At 49.3% G+C, this 20,032-nt stretch overlaps 1 protein-coding gene across 3 annotated transcripts; it reads right to left on the reverse strand.

Annotated features, from left to right (window-relative positions):
* Positions 1-5,299: 5,299 nt before the first annotated feature.
* Positions 5,300-11,100, reverse strand: EGR3 (early growth response 3). 3 transcript variants are annotated; one of them, XM_048828987.2, is made up of 3 exons: positions 10,565-11,100; positions 10,317-10,379; positions 5,300-8,816 (listed from the first exon to the last, which is right to left on the reverse strand). In XM_048828987.2, exons 1-3 carry the CDS (start codon positions 10,716-10,718, stop codon positions 7,813-7,815), a joined length of 1,221 nt encoding a protein of 406 aa, XP_048684944.1. In that variant the 5' UTR covers positions 10,719-11,100; the 3' UTR covers positions 5,300-7,812. The 3 variants fall into 3 exon arrangements, with proteins under 3 accessions (XP_048684944.1, XP_048684941.1, XP_048684942.1); XM_048828984.2 differs by lacking the exon at positions 10,317-10,379; XM_048828985.2 differs by lacking the exons at positions 10,317-10,379; positions 10,565-11,100 and adding an exon at positions 9,364-9,662.
* Positions 11,101-20,032: the final 8,932 nt, after the last annotated feature.

Genomic DNA, 20,032 nt, shown 5'->3' on the forward strand with positions numbered 1-20,032 from the left:
TACCTGGAGACGCTCCGGCACTATGGTGATGGGGATCAGATTTGTCACTAGCACTCGGGCAAGAGTGATGAGTGGGGGGGAAGGGCAGGATAAATTCTGAAGCAAAAAGCAGGGAAAACACAACCAAAAAGATAGAACGAGAAGGCATTGGAACAGAGATGGGGCCAGCTGCAAGGAAAAGCCAAGCACGGATGGAATTTAAGCTGCTTCCTCTGCAGAGAGAGCTCTTGGTATAAGGAATAGACTGTCAGGGGCCATAATAGGAATGACTCCTATAAATCATTTAAAGAAGGAGTTAGAGAGGTGAGTCGTCAGTCTGCTTTGGGCCTGTCCACCACCAGCAATCGATAGCACACACCTTGCATGGAGCTCATCCCACACAACTGCGGATATTAACAAAACCCAACAGCTCCCTTTTGGAATCCCCCAGCCCATGGCCCCTGCCTGCATCAGCAATAGCAGGGCTCCCCTTCTGAGAGGGCACAGGCTGGGATCCAATTGGTTAGACTAGGAGACATTTAAAAAGGCCCCGGCAGATTTTGGGAGCAATTTCCTTTGTCAAATTAAAATGGCCCTTCTTTCAACTATCTGCAAAGGAGGCGTGTACAAGGACTGAACATTATAATCTACCCAAACAGCTTCCACAGGCACAACTCCTACTCTCCTCTAGAAATGTTTGTGCTGAAATCTGGGGCGAGAAGTTGCCACACTGTGTAAGGGAAAATTGGTTCCACGCAGACAACTGACTTCAAGGAGAGAGGAGAGGGGAGTCCAATGACAGGACCAAATATCAGCCAGACCCTCTTGAGAAGATGCAGTATTCTGCCATATGGGGTGAGTGGAGGCGGAGGAGAGTGGTCTAACAGGTAGAGCAGTTATGGGGAGTCAGGGCTCCTCGGTTCTATCCCCAGCTGTAGGAAGGGAGCTGGGTTTAGTGATTACAGCAATGGGCTGGGAGCTAGGACCCCTGGGCTGTTGTCCTGAGCTCACTGTGACCTTGGGGAAGTGGTTTCTGTTCCCTGTGCCTCAGTTTGGAAATGAAACCTACCTCGTAGGGGGCTGTTGGGCTTAATTAAATGTTTGTCAAGCCCTTTAAGAGCCTGGGCTGGGAGGAGCCAGACAAGGGCGAAGTGATGTTATTACTGCAAAGGCTAAACGTCAGCCAGTGAGCTTATTCATAAAATTAAAGGGCACAGTTAAAAAAAGAGAGAGAGACCAGATCTATTCCAGATAAACTGGTGTGTGACTGGCAACAGGACATGTATGCTAGCCAGTCCAGAAGGGGTATGGAAAGCATTGTGTTCCCTTAGTAACCATCAGCCTTCCTGCAAGGTGCTGCACTCCCATTGACATCAGGAGAACGCAGGGTGCCCAGCACCTTGCAGGTTCAGCCTGCAAATACTCACTACCTACATCACGTGGGAGAGCAGAAGTAGCTGGGAGGCAAATCTCACACACAAACCCGCCTTATGTGAGGGCCCAATCCAGCTCCCACTGAAGTCAATGAGAGGTTTGTTGTGGACTTCAGTGAGATCAGGATTGGGCCTGAAGAACTGCAGGTCCCTTGCTTTGAACAGTAAACATCTTGGCTAGAAACATCCAGCAGCCCCAAATGGCAGTGACACACTATGGGGATGTCCTCACTGCGAAGTTAACCGAGGCTGTTAATTGGGTGTTGTCCCTAACCCTCCTCCCATCCACACACAAAACTCTCTCTCCTGAGAAAACTGCTGCTTTCCACCCAGCCTAACTGGCCTGGCAGGGGGCTGGGTTAAAGCTTGGGTTCTGCTTTCACTCGGGCTAGTAACCTGCCCATTCTGCAGTGAGGACACAGGCTAAATCCCTTAAGTGCTGAGAGTCCTCCAATGCTTTCCTACAATTCCGCCCATGTGCCCAAAAGGACAGACCATTTATCCCACAATTAATTGGGAAAAGAGTGTCTCAGCCGACTGCAGCATAAAGAACCATGGGCTGTGCCCCCAGGAGAAGTCCTTGTGACACACATGGGGGACATACAGCTCCAGTGAGAACACAGGAAGTCAGACTAAACCAGATGCCGATCACCCAAGCTAACTCTGCAGCGCAGACATACCCAATGGGCCCTGCCCACTTGGACTCCCTCCACAACAAAAGGCAACCTGCCCACTCCTACTCCAGGTCCACCCTAAAAGTTCTGTTTGGTCGGAAACTCTTCCGAAACAGCCAAGAAGGATCCCCTACTGTGGCAGAGGGACACCAAGATGGTATCTCTAGCTACCACCACACCCCTCTCTCTTGTCAGGCCTGACAAGAGGCATCCCGTGCCACAGACCCAAATTTACCTTGATCCTCTACAGACTTGCTTTGTTTTCACCACTTTTTAAATGCAAGCTGTTGACAGTGACAGAAATATAGACCAGAAGAAGAACGTTGTGGAGCTCGAAAGCTTGTCTCTTTCACCCACAGAAGTTGGTCCAATGAAAGATATTCCTCACCCACCTTGTCTCTCTCAGAAATACAAAGGACAGTTCATAGTAAACATTACAGACAAGATACCCATGGTGGTCTGGGATTCCTGCTCTATAAAAGGCAGTTTCCACGGTATGCATCCGATGAAGTGAGCTGTAGCTCACGAAAGCTCATGCTCAAATAAATTGGTTAGTCTCTAAGGTGCCACAAGTACTCCTTTTCTCTCTGCTCTATTTGTGGCTGTTATAGGCCTCCTTTCAGGGTCTGCGTCACACATTGGAAAGACCAGCGTCACCCACTTGGGACAAGGGAAGGTTACAAATTTACAAGGACTGTGCTGACAGCAGCAGGAGACCATTATCCTGTCACAACGCTCTGTTTCACTGACATTCGGTCATCACAAAGAGACCAGTTGATTTCTCTTCTGGGCACAGGGGCAAATTCTTCTCCTAGCTGTGCAAATTCCCTGTTATTGTTAGTGTCTCACTGTACCCACCTGGACCTCAAGCTGAGTGAGGGGGGCCTCTAACCTCCAAGAGAAATCTCCAGACGAAACCCATCAATACCCAGATGTGTTCTGAACTGTACAAGCCGAAAGGGCCAAGTAATTACACACAGAAACAGGCAACAAGAGACTGCCTTATTTTTATATAGTGCCTTCCGTCCCAAAACACGCTACGAACCATATCCTCAGAGAAAACACATCATCAGCCATTGTAAGGCAGCCACCAGCCCTGGACAACCTGCACACGGCAAACATCACAACAGTGTTGGGGACGGTGCAGGGAACTGCTCACTAAAAACATCAGCACAAGCCCTTAATCTTATGGCAGGAACTATGGGATCGCTAACGTCCAGGCGCTGCAGATGGAATGTCAGCTGTTACCGTCTCGTGTCAGTGACCCACAGGCACTAATCAGCACACAGAAATCAAACTTACCTCCTGGAGAAGGGGAAAAGTTGGGCCGATGCTGCTAGGATTTGGACCTGTGGTTCTGGAGAGTCTAGGTATTTCAAAGCTGATACTTAGAGCTCCAAACAAATCCCTTCCCGCTTGTAAGCCTGGGCCAAATTTATCCCTGATTTCACATCACTGGAGTCGCACCACGGATACTTTTCCCCCACTGGGTCTACTGGAATGTAAAGACCATATAAGGAAAAAATATCAGTGAAATTACAGCAATTAAAACTGCATTGACCTGGCAGTAGCAGTTAATTACTTTAGGGCCTGTCCCCGGACAAAAACTAAAGTACATGAGATTTGCCAAAACTGCTTCAGCTACTTCCCTTTCGCCCCAGTAGCCTGCGTGAGTCTAGGTTCTTAATGCAGAAGAGAGTAAGGAGAAGCGTGTAGGGGGAGGGCAGGTTAGAGAGGAGGATGTACACCGAGCAGAGAAAAGAAACTCTTCCTTTACTGGGTTTGTACGACTGAAGATGTTGTAACCCAAGAGAGAATGATTCCTTGGAGGAATATAATGTTAACGGGGGTCCAGCTGCTCTAACTCTGCCCAAACAGACCCCCCCAGCCATCCCCTGAGGGCTCATTCTGGCCCTGGTTCAACAAGGTACTTAAGAACATGCCTGACTTCAAGCACGCGTGTAGTCCCACTGAAGTCCAGGTTAGGCATGTGCTTCCTTGCTGAACCATGGCCTACCATCCCTACATGTCCTTTGTGCCTATGGAAGAAAAGAGGAGCAGGGGCTGAACAAACAGGCCATGTGATCTGGAGGGGTGTGCATTTGTGGGTATCGCAAATATCTGAGCAAGTGCCAGTCCTATTCCCAGCAGCTTCCTCGAGTGAGTAGTCACAGCTACTCCCACCTGCAAACAAGATGAGCTATTGCCTAACAGAATACTCCTCTAGCTCTTCTCTAATCCTTTCCTTCAAAGCACTTTCTAAATGGTAACGAATTAAGCCTCACAATCCTCCAGGACTCACTGTGCAGTTGAATTTGGAGTGTAAGGAGGAACATGTCCATTCAAACTATCTAAGTTTCTTCTAATATTTAATCTCCCATGGGAGGCTTTTTCTTTCCTGCAGTTACTACAGCAGTTTCTAAAACCCTTGCATTATTTCTAGCCCCATGTACTTCATCCCAGATGACCTATCAGAATGGAACAGATCTCCTGTTTTCTATACCCTGCAGTGATTTGGCTTGGGGAAGGAGGTAGAGTATTAACAGCTCAGCGGAACCAACCAGACCCCTTTTTACCCTCCATTATCCAGCAGATACAACAGAGCCTTGTAACTTACAATTAAGAGCTTCTGTAAAATGGTGACAGCATCAGTCAATTACAAATTCAAGACTGGACAGAGCCCTGAAGATGATATTGTAGGCAACAGCCCACCCTCCAAATGATGAGACTGGATTAGGGGCTTGCTCCAAAGACTACTTCAGGGCAATGCTCACATTGATGTCCCTGGATGTTGGATCAGGCCCTTCAATTCTTAACAGGTTTCTTCCATTTCTAATTTCTATGATACATTGGGAAATGGAAATGGGAGGATTATGAGGAGCAATAATACTTAATAATGGCCTATCCTTGTTACCCTAAGTGCTCCTGTTCTGACCACTTAGCCCTGTAAACAGAACCCGAAGGAGATGGGATTGGTAAAAAGATGGGTTATTTTAAAAAATCATATCAGAATCACTAGAAAATGTACAAAGAGATTCCAGATATGATCTATAGAGACGCACAATGCCTAACATCCTACACTTTTCAAGCAAGCCATTTTAACATTTTCTTTACATATTAGAGATTTTTCAGACTATATATATATATATTTTTTCAGATATATATATATATATATTTTAAAAGAAAGATAAAATAAAGATATTTACTACAGGGTTTGATTGTCAGCAAACACAATATATTTACTGCATTAGCATTTGCTCACAGTGCAAATGGTACAACAATACATCAGTTCAATATTTCTGATTTTTTTCTTAAAAATGCTGTATGCATTAACTATCATATTTGCATTACAACGTGACAAATGAGCAAATGAAATGTGTGTGAAAATTATCACCTTTTCACAATATCAAGCATCATTTTTTTAACCTTAGTATAAGGTACTATAAATCCAAGAAATAAAAACATCCACAAAATATATTACATCTGGTAGGTCTTTTTTTTTTTTTCTCTAAGTACTCAACTTTATACAAAAGACTTTCAAAAATATCATTCCCTTAGGTTTGCATGGTTAAACCTGATTTTTTTATTTTTTTTTGTTCCTTTCAGTTCACATAAACTAGATTGCATTTTCTCTCTTTTCCTTTATGTTGTATGGTTTTTGTTTTGTTTTGTTTTTTAGAAAAAAAAATCACATGCAGACATCAAACCTGAATAGCACAACCTTTTGGCAACAAATATTTTTTTTTAATAAATGATTATTTTTGTTTAGTTTAGCTTAAATGGCTGAGCAGAGTTTTATCAAAACAAAAGAAGAAAAAATCAGAGCAGTCATGCAGTGACATGCACATACCAGAAGGAGAAAGGAAAAAAATAAAATTGAGGGATAACTGATTTCTCCTCCCTGTGTTTTTTTAAGTGACCAAATAAAATCAAAATATATCACATTATAAAAAGTATTCAGCAAAATACGGTTTTCTGCATTTCTGTAAAGAATTTCCCTTCTGCTGAAAAAAAATGGTAAATCAGCATCTTCCCCCCCACCCTCCCCAACATTATATTGTCAACCCAGATTAAGCTAGGAGTACCTGGAAATTCATAACCCACTTCCCTTTTAGTTTCTTTTTCAAGATCTAGATAGCTCGTCCATTTAAATCCACCACAGAAAAACGGTGCATTGGGGAAAAAATAAAGGGGGAAAAGATGCATAAAGTGACTTTAAATCAGACACCCTGTAAACTCAATTACTTCCCCCCTCCCTCCCCCATCCCAACAGTATACTAGCCACAGGGGGAAAAGATTGAATAGGTAACAACAGTACATTCAGTCAGATCTTTGATGAAAGCTGCTAAGCAGCTCCACTTTCCCCCTCTTTCTTAGGGTTCAATTGAGCAAGTACATTCAGAGCTGCTTACAGAGGACAACTGGGAGGTGGATCGGGGTGTGATAAAAGAGGATTTTAGTTGAATACAAATCCCCCATCTTCCCTTTGGAGGAAAGTTTGGAGCGACAATTTTACTCCTGACAGTTATTTTCTCTTCTCCAAAAATAAAACATTAAAGCTGTAAATACGTAGATACCTTTATATATGGTTGGTACTGTACTAGAAAGCCAATAGTGACATTAACAAATACATACTGTATATATTTTTTATTATATTTTAATTCAGAACTGCTGTAGAGATGGTAACAAGAACAGAAATGGCAACAACCTCTTCTCATCCAGATGAAAGGGGGAAAGATGTTTCTCCCCCTCTTCCCAAGGTTTTTCATACTAAATGTGACATGAACTAAAACACCAAGTGGAGTGAAATGGTGAAATTTAGGGGGATTGCCTCTTTCTTTCTTCCTTCCTTCCTTCCAGAAGGGAGGATGCTTTGGGTGGAAGAGGTGGTGGGGGGGAAGGAGACAGAGGATGAACCTGTAAGGGAAATCGGTTTAAAAAATAAACCCGTGAAGAAAATTCTGGAGCAGCCAAGAGCTGATCCCAAGCCAGATCCCTTCTCCAGCACATCAGAGGAGGTGCCTCGAAGACAAGTAGTGAAGAGACCAGGAAACCATAAAGGAAGCGGCTCCAAGGGGAGGGGGCAGGAGACCAGAAGCAGCAGCAGCATCATTCTAGGCATTTCTGTAAGAAACATTTAGCTCAGCCGGAAGGCCACCCATTCCAATGATACCCAAGGTCCCCACTGTGTCCAAGAGGTGGCTTGGTTCTCTCCATGGTCCAGAGTCCTTTGGGGGTGGTTTGACACCGAAGCAGCCCAGTTCAGCTCAGAGTCACAGACACACACAGGGACGCACAGTCTCAGCGGGCAGCAAGCACTGCGCTTTGGCGCTCCCCCCGCCACCTCCAATGAGTAGCGAGGGGGGGAGGAGTGGGGTACGCGTATTGGGAGCGGGGGAGCTTCCCCGACCCCGTCGCCGCAACCCTCGCTGTGCATCGCATGCCTTTCCACAGCTGGCACATCACAGCCCTGCAACCCCTCACCCGCCCCCCACTACGCTCCGCTGGGAGAAGTGTGTGTGTGTGCGGGGGGTCCCGCGCCCCTCCCGCAGCCGATTCGGATCAAGACGATCCGATTGAAAGCGAAGTCCCCACCCCGGCGACGCGGGGACTGGAGGGGAGGCGCACGCACTGCCAACTGTTCCTTGGTGAGGGATCCCCACGTTTGCGCTTTTGCCAAAGGCAGCAATTGGGAGGCACTGGGACCAGGGATCGGGGCGGGAGCCTCATGCGCAGGTGGTGACCACCGGGGCCAAGGACACGGGCGGGGAGGAGGAAGAGGAGCCCTTCTCGGCCTTCTTCTCCTTCTGCTTCAGGTGGATCTTGGCGTGTCTCTTGCGCTCGTCGCTGCGCGCAAACTTGCGCCCGCAGAACTCGCAGGCGAAGGGCTTCTCGCCCGTGTGGGTGCGGATGTGGGTGGTGAGGTGGTCGCTGCGGCTGAAGCTCCTCATGCAGATGCGGCACTGGAAGGGCTTGTGGCCCGTGTGGATCCTCAGGTGCCTCGTGAGCTCGTCGGATCTGGAGAAGCGCCGGTCACAACCCTCGGCCGGGCACGCGTGGGGTCGCTCGTGGAGCGGGGTTTTGCTGGGCCGGTTGGGGTACTTCCTGGGCCGGATGGGTTTGAGGGTGAGGGGCTGCTGCTGGAGGCTGCCGAAGCTGGGGTGGATCTGTTTGTCCTTGAAGGCTTTGATGGTCTCCAGCGGGGTGATGGGGGGAGGGTTGACCCGAATGGGATCCAAGCTCTGGAAGGGTTTGTGTTCGGTGAGCGTGCCCATCTCGTTGGGGTGGTGATAGAGGTTATAGTCTGGGATCATGGGGAAGAGGTTACTGTCCAAGGCTGGCTTGGCTGCTTGGTAATCCTGGGGGGAATAGGTGAGCCCTGGGTTGCTTTGGGGGTCGTGAAAGGACACTGGCTCCGGGTAGAGGTCACTGCAGGTGGAATACGGGGGCAGCGCGGGGTACATCTGGTCCACCTCGCCCTGGTTCTGCACCATGCTGGCTGTAGAGGTCTGGGTGCTGGTGATGGCACTGGAGGAAGGGGGCACCCCCAGAATCCCAGCGCTCATGAGGCTGATAATATTATCCTGACACCAGTTGGACGGGGAATCGAAAGCAAATTTCCCCAGGTAGGTAACAGTCTTGTTGCCAGGGGTGGGTTGGAAAGAACCCGAATAGGACGACAGCTCTTGGTTGGTCTTTTCGTTCGCTAATCCAATATCCATAACATTCTCTGCAAAAAGGAAAGAGAAGGGGGATGAGTAACGCCGCGTCAGAGAGTGGTGCAGGCAAAAACGTTGGGGCCCTGGATAGAACAGGCGGAGGGCAAACGGGACGGGATCTAAGATCCGGGACACCCAGAGAGGGGCGAGAAATACCGAGGTGAGGGACTTTTACCTAGAACTGCGGCTCAATCCCAAACCACTGCCCAGGTAACAAGCAGGGAAATTAAACAGAAGCTTGGCTATTATACACATCTATGGGTACTTTCACCCACAGCCATGTGTATCCATAGGCGTGTAGTGACACACACACAGCCACAAATCCACACACCTGTGCTCACACATACACACAAATACAGACCCATAGGTGTTCACACACACGCAGTTATAGACAGCTGGGACAATCTACATATAGACTGCATAGACGTCTCCACAAAGACAGCGCTAGATGTGACAACTACACACACACGCACGCGGACTAGAGAGACACGCATTGTGTTGTCTTGTCTGGCGACAGCCCAGGAAAGCCCTCAAGGTGGGTCAGGAGGAAGCAGGTACCTGAAGTTACAGGTAGGCTCAGGCTGCCAAGAGCGAACTGGTCTCTCTACTGGTGTCCAGGTGCTTTGCCACCCCACAGGCAGAGCTGGGGACTCCAAGGGACCCGTGTCCGGCCACCAGCGCTTTACAAACTTGCCGAGTTTTCTGCGTCCAGCCCAGTTATGGAAGATACCAGGGAGTTTTAGAGCGAGCAGCGCAGCTGTGGAGTTGCAATCCTGCAACGGACTGAATCGGCACGACACAAGAGCTACCGCGGTTCGGATCTGGGCAGAGGGGGCTGCAGAGGGGACGGCAGAACCGGGTCGGCTCCCTGAGCGGGGACCGAGGCTCCAGAACACCCCGCCCCCCCGCCGCAAGAAATCGAGTCGGAAGGAACCAGAGCAGCAGCCGGGGCAACTTTACCAGCACCCAAGTACTCCTGGCCCGGGAGAGGGGTGGGGTGGGGGGTGAGAGAGCGGAGCCACCGCTTCTCCGCCTTACAGGCTCACCTGTCTCCCCAGGGGTTTGCTCCATCTCCTCCTCCTCCTCCCCCGAAAGCTCCCTGCTCCCACCACTCCCGCTGCATCCCCATGTTGGAAAATAGCTTTCACACACCCACACCCTTATCGTTCTGACAACAATATCCATTAAAAGTCCGTGCCGGATTATTTCTCCCCAGTGCCTAACGCAGCAATGGGCAGCAGACTCCGGATTAACCCCTATGGAATCTAGACACCGCACAAATATCGATACCCAGCGCTAGATACACACACAGAGGGAGAGACACCTAACACACACAGAGTCACATTGCATTGACACACGCACGTATAATAGACACACTATCCCTCTCCGAGGGGAAGCATCCATGACTTTGAGTAGCGCCCGGGTTGGTTGGAGATGGCCCCTTTCAGCCTGCACCTCGGGACCCGCTGCCCACCCTCCGACCCCCCAGCGATTCTGCCCCGCCATCCTACCGGCCACCTCTCTGTCTGGCAGCTTCCACTCCCCACTACAGCCCCGAGAAGCGAAGGAAAGCCCTGAAGCAACGGAGACAGCGAACGCGTAGAAACACATAAAGAAGGGGCTGGATGGGTGGGTGGGTGGGTGGGGGAAAGATATCCAGCCCCACCGTCTCCTTTCCCTTCTAGGCTCCATCACACCCCACACACAACACGCGCCCTCCTCCTTTACCCCCTCCTCCCCATATATCCCTTCCCCTTACCTGCAGCCATCTGGTTGTAGTGAGCCACTGACTCGCTGCTGCTGGAGAAGATATTCAGAGAGTTGGGGATCTCCTCTGGGTACAGATTGTCAGGCAACTGGTTCATCAAAGTGTTCATGGTCCCCGGCAGCTTCTCCACGAGTTTGCCTGTCATAGCACTGGAGGAGAAGCAGGTTCAGTGCGGCTCTGAGCTCAGCTCCCAATGAAACGGCATCCGATCCGAGTGGCAAATCCGTGCCGGGGAAATCATGCAAGAGAAAAGTTGGGGGTGGGGGAGGGGGGGTCTTGAGGGGAGGGGGTAGGCGGGGGAGTTGGGGGTGGTTTGCGGAGGAGGGGGCAAAGGGATGGGGGTACAATCCTCAGTGGGTCCTTGGTGGTGTTTCCTCCAGTGGGAGGGGGTGATCTGGCTTGCAGATCTGCTTGTAGAAGCCGGTGGGAGTATTTGATCCCTCCTCCCTCCTTGTCTCTCTCGCTGTGTCTCCGTCCCCCTCTCTTGCGAGCAGGTTCACTCACTGCGGCCCAAATGTTCAGCCAGGGAAATCCACAGCCTATTTATGTGAGGCACTGGAAAGCTCCGTGACGTAGCTGCCCATATATGGACAGACAAAGCCCAGCCGAGAGCTAGACGTCACAATGGAAGCTCCTCACAATGGAAAACTAGAAAGCAGGAAGCAGCGCCCCAGCCAAATGCTGCCCTGCAACTGCGACGCGAAGCGAGGGGCCCGGTGCACGATTTTGCAAGCACCTCGGTGCACTAAAGAAGTCTCCTTTTCGGCTGCGTAGCTCTGACAGCACCTCTGGGCGACCGGCTGTCCTGCCTAACCCGGGTCAACATTTGACCGCGCTGCTGTGCACAAGGCGCTCGCTATTATTAATTATTATTATTTATTAATTATTTACCTCGGGCACGGCTAGAGAGGCACCTCTCTGCTGCCGTCAGCCCGAGTGGACTTTTCAAAAGAAACCGCGCCCTGCGTGACTTTGAGATGGACTTCGCGATCCCTTTTGAAAGACAAGCTCCAGCCACTGAACTTGCCCGTGCCCAGCCCAGGTCCCCCTTTCAAAACGGGAGGGCAAAACAAACGAATCAGGCGCGTGCCAAGGGTGCCCCCTGATTGCGTTTTAAAAGCAAGCCCTGTTTTAAGCACAGTTGTCGTGCATGGGAATGGACTCGTTGCTTATTGTGACTTTGCTAAACTGCCAATGCGCATGGTGGGGAGGGATAGCTCAGTGGTTTGAGCATTGGCCTGCTAAACCCAGGGTTGTGAGTTCAATCCTTTAGGGGGCCATTTAGGGATCTGGGGCAAAAATTGGGGATTGGTCCTGCTTTGAGCAGGGGGTTGGGCTAGATGACCTCCTGAGGTCCCTTCCAACCCTCATATCCTATGATACACAGGACATAAGTACTGTGCCTAAATTGAAGCTTAGGCTCAAATAAATGTGTTAGTCATCCCATGAAGTGAGCTGTAGCTCACGAAAGCTCATGCTCAAATAAATTGGTTAGTCTATAAGGTGCCACAAGTACTCCTTTTCTCTTTGCGAATACAGACTAACACGGCTGTTACTCTGAAATTAGTCTCTAAGGTGCCACAAGTCCCCCTGTGCTTTTTGCATGCAAAGAAACACTTTCATTTGGGGAGATATTCCTATGGATTAGTATTCCTATGGATGTACGATCATTCCTATTATCAATCCTACGGATTAGAATTCACAAGTATATGTTAACTCCACGCAGGAGGTCATCTAACCCGGCTCCCCTGCTCAAAGCAGGACCAATCGCCGATTTTTGCCCCAAATGGCCCCCTCAAGGCCTGAACTCAGAAGCCTGGGTTTAGCAGGCCAATACTCAACCCACTGAGCTACCCCTCCCCCCAACCTTGGGTTTAACAGGCCAATGCTCAACTCACTGAGCTATCCCTCCCCCCAACCTTGGGTTTAACAGGCCAATGCTCAACCCACTGAGCTATCCCTCCTCGTTAAAATAGGTAGGTCTGGATAGGGAGGGTCCGAACCAGGATCTTATCTTGAGGAAGTAGGGGCGTAATGTGTGGGGTTTTGTGCACACAGAACGCTCGGACGCAAAACTGGCCCCAGGAAAATGGTTTCATTTCCAAGGGAACCAAGAAAGGTGAGCTAGAGAGGTACCATTGCACACTGTCGGGCAGTGTTTTGTGGGAGTGAAATCTTTAAAACAACTGGCTTGAAGGTGCTGAACTTGCAGAAGTCAGGGCAGATTTGAGATTTCTTGTCAAAGCTAATCATGGGAGAGGAAAATAAATTAATTTGCATCCAGTAGCCCCTGCCCATCGCTCCTTGATATTATGCACAGGAGAACTTTGCATAATTTAAAGCTGGTTACACTCGTTGGTCGCCTGTGATTTTTAACCTCCCCTCCCCCTTCAAAGTTTGGCACTTCCAAGGCGTCAGTAATTAGGTGGTTTCGTGCTAAGTGTGCCAACTGATGCTATCTTTAAATAAAAGCCTCCGAGTTATATAGCAAATGTATGGAAAAATTCTATGTTGCAATAGCTCCACTTACCCAATTCCTGCAGGGCCAGCTTTGCAATGTGAGTGAAATCCATGTGTAGGAAATCTAAATCTGAGGAGGTAGGGAGGAGGATTCAGCATGAGATTTCTGCATTTGCGGATGAACCTCGAACTGCACACTTTGGGGGGAGGGGCAGAGGGGTTGATTGTGCATCTTTAGATCCCCGATTTATTTTTCAGAGGGAGCCCTGAATTGCACTCTTGAGGCAGGCCTGCATAATCAGAAGCATGCCTATTCTTTTAGGGGGAAGTGCCTTGAACTCTTTGGGGGCATTGGATGGGAGTGAACATGTGCCATTATTTTCATTTATGGGTGGGGATGGGGTACTACATTTCACACGGGGAGGGGGCAGCATGTCTCACTGGATGTTTGAAGGGGGGGGGCACGTCAGGCTGATCCCTGAACTCCTCCATTGGGAGGCAAGGCTGTCCCCATCAGTGTAACTAACGCACCCTAATTATATTATTTATTTGAATGACCATAGCGCCTAGGAGCCCTAGTCCTGGAGCAGGCCCCCATTTTGCTGCTTGCTGTACAAACAGAGAACCAAAAAGGGGAGGGAAAAAAAAAGGAAAAAGGCAACCCCCTGCCTCTAGGGGCTAAGTTACGGGGCAGTTTGGGAGAGCTCTCAGCTGCAAACTTGGGGCGGGGGAACATGCCCCATTAGATGTTTACTAGCGGGAGGGGGGGAGCCCTGCCCCTGGGGGGGGGGGTCGCTTCACTCTGCCCCATTAGGAGTTTGCAGTACCAAGAAGGGAACTGTGCCCCATTGCCTGGAGGGGGGAGCTCTGCAGGGCCCTTACCCCAGGAGGCGTTTGCACTGGGAAAGGTAACTCTGAATTGCAGGGGTGGAGCAGGGCCCCGTTAAATGCTGGCACTGGAGGGGGAAGGAGCCCCGAGCCGGGCCTGGGAGGGGAGCGAGGAGTCCGGCCCCCTTAGGTGCTTGCCCCCCTGGGGTAGGGACCCTCTGCCCCGCTCCAGATCCAGTCGGGCCCGCTGCAGCCAAGCGGGGAGGGGAGGGGAGGGAGCCCCGGCGGCAGGAGGCGGAGGCCCGGCCGGGCAGCCAGCCCAGGGGAAGCTCCATACAAGGCTCAGATCCGGCACCGCCTCCAGCTCCTTCTATGGCAGCCGGGTTCCGGTTCCCCGGCTACAAGTGGAAAGAGACGGAGCGGAACTGGCAGCCTTTAAAGGAGCCGCCCGGAGGGGAGGGGGCAAACCCGCCCCCTCCCGGCCTGGGACCGCTCCCTCTGCAGGGACCCGGGGCTGGGCTCGCTGCCCCAGCCCATGGCACAGGCGCCCTGCCCGGGGCCAGCGGAAGGCTCTCCTGGCCCCGGGCTGCATGCATGGCCCCGGGTGCAGCGAGCCTCTGGCAAACCCCCTCCCACCCCACTCCCTCACACCCGGGGCAGAGCAGAAATGCGGCCCCTGGAGGTTGGGTTGGGCCAGCAGGCTAGAGGGCAGCACCCCGGGGGGATATTCTGCAGAACCTCCATGCTGAGTACAGAGCCCTGGCATCTGTAATGCCCACACTCAGCAAACGGGACTGGCGTATTTAAGGCCTCACCCCACAGGTGCAGTACACTGCTTGGGGTAACCAGATGTCCCAAGTTTATAGGGACAGTCCCAATATTCGGGGCTCTGTCATATAGAGGTGCCTATTTCCCTGCCCCCACCTGTCCCGATTTTTCCCACTTGCTGTCTGGTCACCCTGCTCCATTGGTCTAGCTGGGGAGGCAGGTGGTGTTGATTCTGCTCCTTGAACACCCTGAAGTATAAAACACTAAGCCATGTACTACCCTGCCCTGTGCAGAATGGATGTAGCCAGCTTATGGGAGTGGGGGCTATGACACATCATAGGGCATCCTTCCGGGAATGGCACCAAACGCTCCCCCTTCCCACTGTCTTGGGGACAGATGCAGCAGAATTTTAAGGAACCAATTCTTTTCTCCTTCCAGCTTTGTTCCCTGCACTGACTATGGCCTGTTCCTGCAGTCCTTATGGCTCCATATGGAACAGAGGGCTCAGCTCCCAATCTTTGAGTTCTCTTGTATCTGAATTATTATACCAGGGGTTCTCAAACTGGGGTTGGGACCCCTCAGGGGGTCGTGAGGTTATTATGTGGGGGGTCATGAGGTGTCAGCCTCCAACCCAAACCCCGCTTTGCCTCCAGCATTTATAATGGTGTTAAATATATAAAAAAGTGTTTTTAATTCGTAAGGGGGGTTGCACTCATAGGCTTGCGATGTGAAAGGGGTCACCAGTACATAAGTTTGAGAATCACTGTATTATACTGTGTATCTCAGTTGTTCAGTTTAGATTATAAACTCCTTGGGAGAAGGACTTTAAACCAGATTCTACTGTTAGTGACACTGGTGTAAATCTGGAGTAGCTCCATTGAAATCAAAGGGGTTGCTCCAGATTTATGCTGGTGTAAAGGAAATCAGAATCGGGTCCCTTGACTATGATGTGGCTGGAAAGCCTTATGTACACAAACTATGATACTATAAACTACATAGTCCCACCTTTGAATAGGAAATCATTAGTGGTACAAGGAATATGTGGCTCTTTGGCAGAAAAAAATAGAAGGGTTAGGATCTTTTTCACCCTCTCACTAAACTCATACAGAGATAACTGGGATTTCCATTCCCACAGTCTTCAAAGCAAAGTGTGGGATGGAGTGGGACTTTGCTTGTGTGATGGCTGCCATTTTAGCTGACCCACTGTGGATTGAACAGGGCACCTCCGGAGCTAAAAGCTATAACTAAAAAACCAGTCTCCGTGTCTAGGGGCTGTAACAGACACACAGTCCCCATGGCTCTGGCCCAGAGGGAGATCACATAACACACTGACCAGTGGGTTAAATTGCTTCTGCTAAATTTCTAAATTGCTAAAAATTCTGCCCCCCCTCCAGACACAGCATTTTTTAGCTTTGGTTCCTAAGGAGTCTTCTGATGGGCAGATTTGGGGGCAGGGTGTGTGTGTGTCTGAAATGCATCAGATTGCAGTGTATGCCCTGTCCTATATTATATAAAAATACTTCCCAGAAATGATGCTCTTGGATTCCTCAAAGAGGGCCTGATCCCTCACCCCGACTTCCAAGAACTTAGCAGCCACACAGGTGGGTCAGGGTGTGCAGATCAGGACTCCCCCTTCGACTCTAGCACCCGGGTTGCCTCTCCTCCGCCACTGCCAAATGCAGCATCATAATAAATAACAATAAAAAGCCACACCAGATTTTATAGTGGAGGGGCTGAGCGTTTGCTTTATTGGCAGGCACAGATGAGACTTTCATTCCTAATTACTGTGCAGGAGCAAGCAGGCACTGGCCCAGCGGTCCTCACCCTACGAGATGGCGAAAGGCAGGTTCCAGCCCTGCATCCATGTGAGTGCCAGGCAGCCCAGCCCGTCTTGGCTTTGTTCCACATGGTACCAACCAATGTGGTTACCTGCCTGGGGAGATGATGAGTCTATAGTGGGTGGAGGGGCAATGGATCAGCTAGTTTGCGAACTCATTTCACATTGCTAGCCACACCCCTTGCCTTGGAGTTCTCCATTACCAAGTTCTTGCAAAGAGAAAAAAATATTTCCCACTAATAATACAAACATATGGAAACTCTGGTTTGACTGATAAAGCCTGCCTTGCATGGTTCAGAGCCTACTGAGTCGTTAGGGCTTGTTTACACAAGAAAGTTGCAGCAGTTTAACCTAAGCTGTGTATTTAAACCGACTGGTGTAAATCCCAGCGTGGACATACTTATTTTGGTTAAGAGTGGTTTATTTTGGTTTAAGATAACTTGTAATAAGATACTTTGAAGCTGAAATCAGAGTATCCACTCGGAAGTTTACATTGGCTTAACTGAACAATTTAAGTTAAACTAGTGCAATTTTCCTGGGTTGAGAAGGCCCACGTTTAAACAAAAGAGGAAAAGATACATGCAACCCCAAACTCCTGAGCTGTTTTCAAATAGCACCTGGTTTGTCTAGCTGTCAGCTGTTCCTCTGCTCCTAGGCAGTTTTACATTGTAGGGATATCTCAATGCGGCAGTTGTGTGGGGAGCAGCACGGGGGGAAATGAAAAATGTTTTTTTTCAGCTTCGCATTTATTTGCTGACAACTTCTTTATGTTTATTGACAAATATATGTGAAAATGGAGAGGCTTTAATTATGATTTTGTATACTTTCACTAATGCGTGTGTACATGAAACCACCGCAAAAAAGGGTCATCGATTCTGATCCTTTGGGCAGGGATTGTCTCTTATTGTGTGTTTGTACAATGCCTAGCAAAAAGGGACCCCAATGCTGATTGTAACCTCCGGGCAGTACTGTAATACAAATGCATAATAATAATTTAATAACATTGATCCACATGCTTGAAATCCCCCCAAACATTATTTTCTTCCGTGTTCAAAAAATTCTCTGTGTTAATGAAGCATGGAGAGAGAAACTGACATAACCTCAAACTCAGCATCTAATCCAGGCGCCATGTCAACCTCAAAAAACTTCTCTGATGTCGCTCGCATTGGTGCCAGGAAGTTTTGCTGCCCTAGACAAACTGGAAAAATAACCTCCTTTCCCAACCCTCCATTCTCTTACACAATCACTAGGCACTAGATATTTTACTACCCATAATATTTTGTTGCCCTAGGAAACCCACCTGTTGCAGTATGGCTAAATAGTTAGAGAAGAGGGGTGAAGTGAGAGTCAGGACACCTGGGTTCTATTCATGGCTCTGTCACTTGAAGGCCATGTGGCCTTGGGCAAGTCATTGCACCTGGTTGTACCTTAGGTTTCCTTCCCTGTTACACAGGGGTTGAGAGGATCATGTTACCATACTGGTGACTGGTCACTGCCGTATGTTTCATGTGTTTAACCTTACAACGTTTCTCTGAGGTAGGGCAGTGCTATTAGCCCCATTGTGTCGATGGGGAACTGGGGCACAGAGAAAGTCTATAGCAAAGCAGGGAATTGAGCCCCAGTCTTCTACTGCCCAGGCTGGTACCCTAATGACCAAACCATCCTTTTTTCACCCTTTTAAAGTAGTTTGTGATTCCCCAGATGAAAGGGTCTAGCACGCAAGTGCAAAATTCTGCAGATCTGGGGACAGCCACCACCACCAAAAATGCAAACTTTGAATATTAATAACCCTGCAGTGCCTTTACCTCTGAGCTGTGTGGGCTCTGGCTGTCAGCTGACATGTGAGTTCCCTAACTTTTCTCGGTCTTGTGACCGTGAGCCCTGCCGCTGCCCAGCAATTTTAGCAGAAGTTGATCTGTGCAGGAAGGTGTGAGGTGATTCATGTACTGCTCGTTCTGCTGAAACTCCTGCAGGTGCAGAGCAAGGGGAGAAAGAGAATGCTGCTGAGGGTATTCACAGAGCACAGCTGGGGGTTTTAAAAGGGGAACTAATTAGTTTGTCATCTAAGTAACAACTAAAAAGTACATACAGAGAGAGAATAGCATGACTGATCTTCTATAGAGAGAGACACGCCACCATGTAGACACACAGAGAAGAGCCCCACAATCATCTTCCTGAATAGACAGAAATGGCCCCTACCAACAATGTCCCTAGAGACAGAAATAGAAGACTCCCCTCATGTCCCTCTATGCCTTCTTATTTCTCAGGGAATTTGGTTCAAGTGGTGAACTTCCCATAATGGTTCTGAGTTTTTGGAATGTTCCTAGCACATGGCTGTGCATTTCCATATTGTGAGGAGACGGAGTCACCTGTATTGACAGGTTGCTGAGATCTCTGACCCTGAATGCTGGGATACTAGGCCTCAGACTCTTGTATTCACAGAATGCTGAGACTTTTGGCTCTGAACTTCTGCATTGGTTCTGCACCTGTTCCGTCAAGTTCTGCACCTGGCCCTGAGAAAGCTGCTAAGACAGCTGACTCTGGGCCATGTTTGGTGGCGGCTGCCTTGGTAGTCACTTTATACAAACTCTTTTTCTCAAGCTGCCCTGAGAAGGGGAAAAGGAGAACAAAAGGGAGCCTGAATTGAATCTTTAAGCCCTCAGAAACCACCAGGTGGGCAAGGCAATAGGGTGTGTTTATTTTTCAGGGCCCCAAACTGTTCACTTTGCAAACCATAGGATCACATCAGCGGGACAAAAAGAGCCCAGAGGAGGAAGCTAGAGTCCGTCATTTCATGTCTGAGCTTCGGGACAGCTTGTCTCGCCTGCCTGAATGGCTGCGGCAGGCTCTGTTTACAGTAGGGAGAGAGGCAGGAACTGAGAGCCACCAGAAAGGATTATAATGACATGGTGGCTGCGATGCCAGCTCTTCCTGACAACCACTGTCGATTTCTCTTTCTTGCTTTTCATTCTACACTAGGCTTTGAAGCAAGTCTGTCACCTATCCCTTCATTAAAAGGCACCTCTGCTGGATGCTCCTCGTGGGATAGTTAGACAGACACCACTGAATTCTGGAGGAGCACCACCAGTTCCCCAAGGCTCCCACTGCACAGCTGGAGAGGTGAACTGTTTTGGATTGTTGCCTTCTTCTGAAGCATCTGGGTCAGCAGGCACTGGGATTTCCAAACCAATGATGTGCAGCACACCTAATGTCCCTGTGACTCATTTCCTGACATCACCTTGGGTGATGGGTCGGAGATAATACAGCTGTAGTTTGGGAGAGCTTGTGACTGATGAAAAGAAAATGAACTTTGCCATGTTCAGTCAGAAGAAACAAGGACAGGTCAACCTTTCGTCTGACAGGCGGAGCTGGTGGCCACTGGGACCTGTATCCTGGGCTGTCCAGATATCTCATTCAGTACAGCTGTTATGACCACAGCAATTGATTCTACACGTAACCGTATGTGTAGCTTTGTAAGGCACCCAGATACCATGGTGATGGGCACAACATGCTTTCATATATAACAATAATAATGTAGCGATTTAGGGCTATATTAATCCCGAGTG

This window comes from Caretta caretta, chromosome 26 (assembly GCF_965140235.1).
Source record: "Caretta caretta isolate rCarCar2 chromosome 26, rCarCar1.hap1, whole genome shotgun sequence".
Classification (NCBI taxonomy): Eukaryota; Metazoa; Chordata; order Testudines; family Cheloniidae; genus Caretta; species Caretta caretta.

What these genes read in the sequence shown, in the direction of transcription:
- EGR3 (XM_048828987.2), bottom strand. Translation starts at nt 10,718, where the DNA reads ATGACAGGCAAACTCGTGGAGAAGCTGCCGGGGACCATGAACACTTTG. An exon ending in CTACAACCAGATGGCTGCAG is followed by an intron (nt 10,380 to 10,564) that starts GTAAGGGGAAGG and finishes CCGTTGCTTCAG; the next exon opens with GGCTTTCCTTCGCTTCTCGG. An exon ending in GCCAGACAGAGAGGTGGCCG is followed by an intron (nt 8,817 to 10,316) that starts GTAGGATGGCGG and finishes TCCTTTTTGCAG; the next exon opens with AGAATGTTATGGATATTGGA.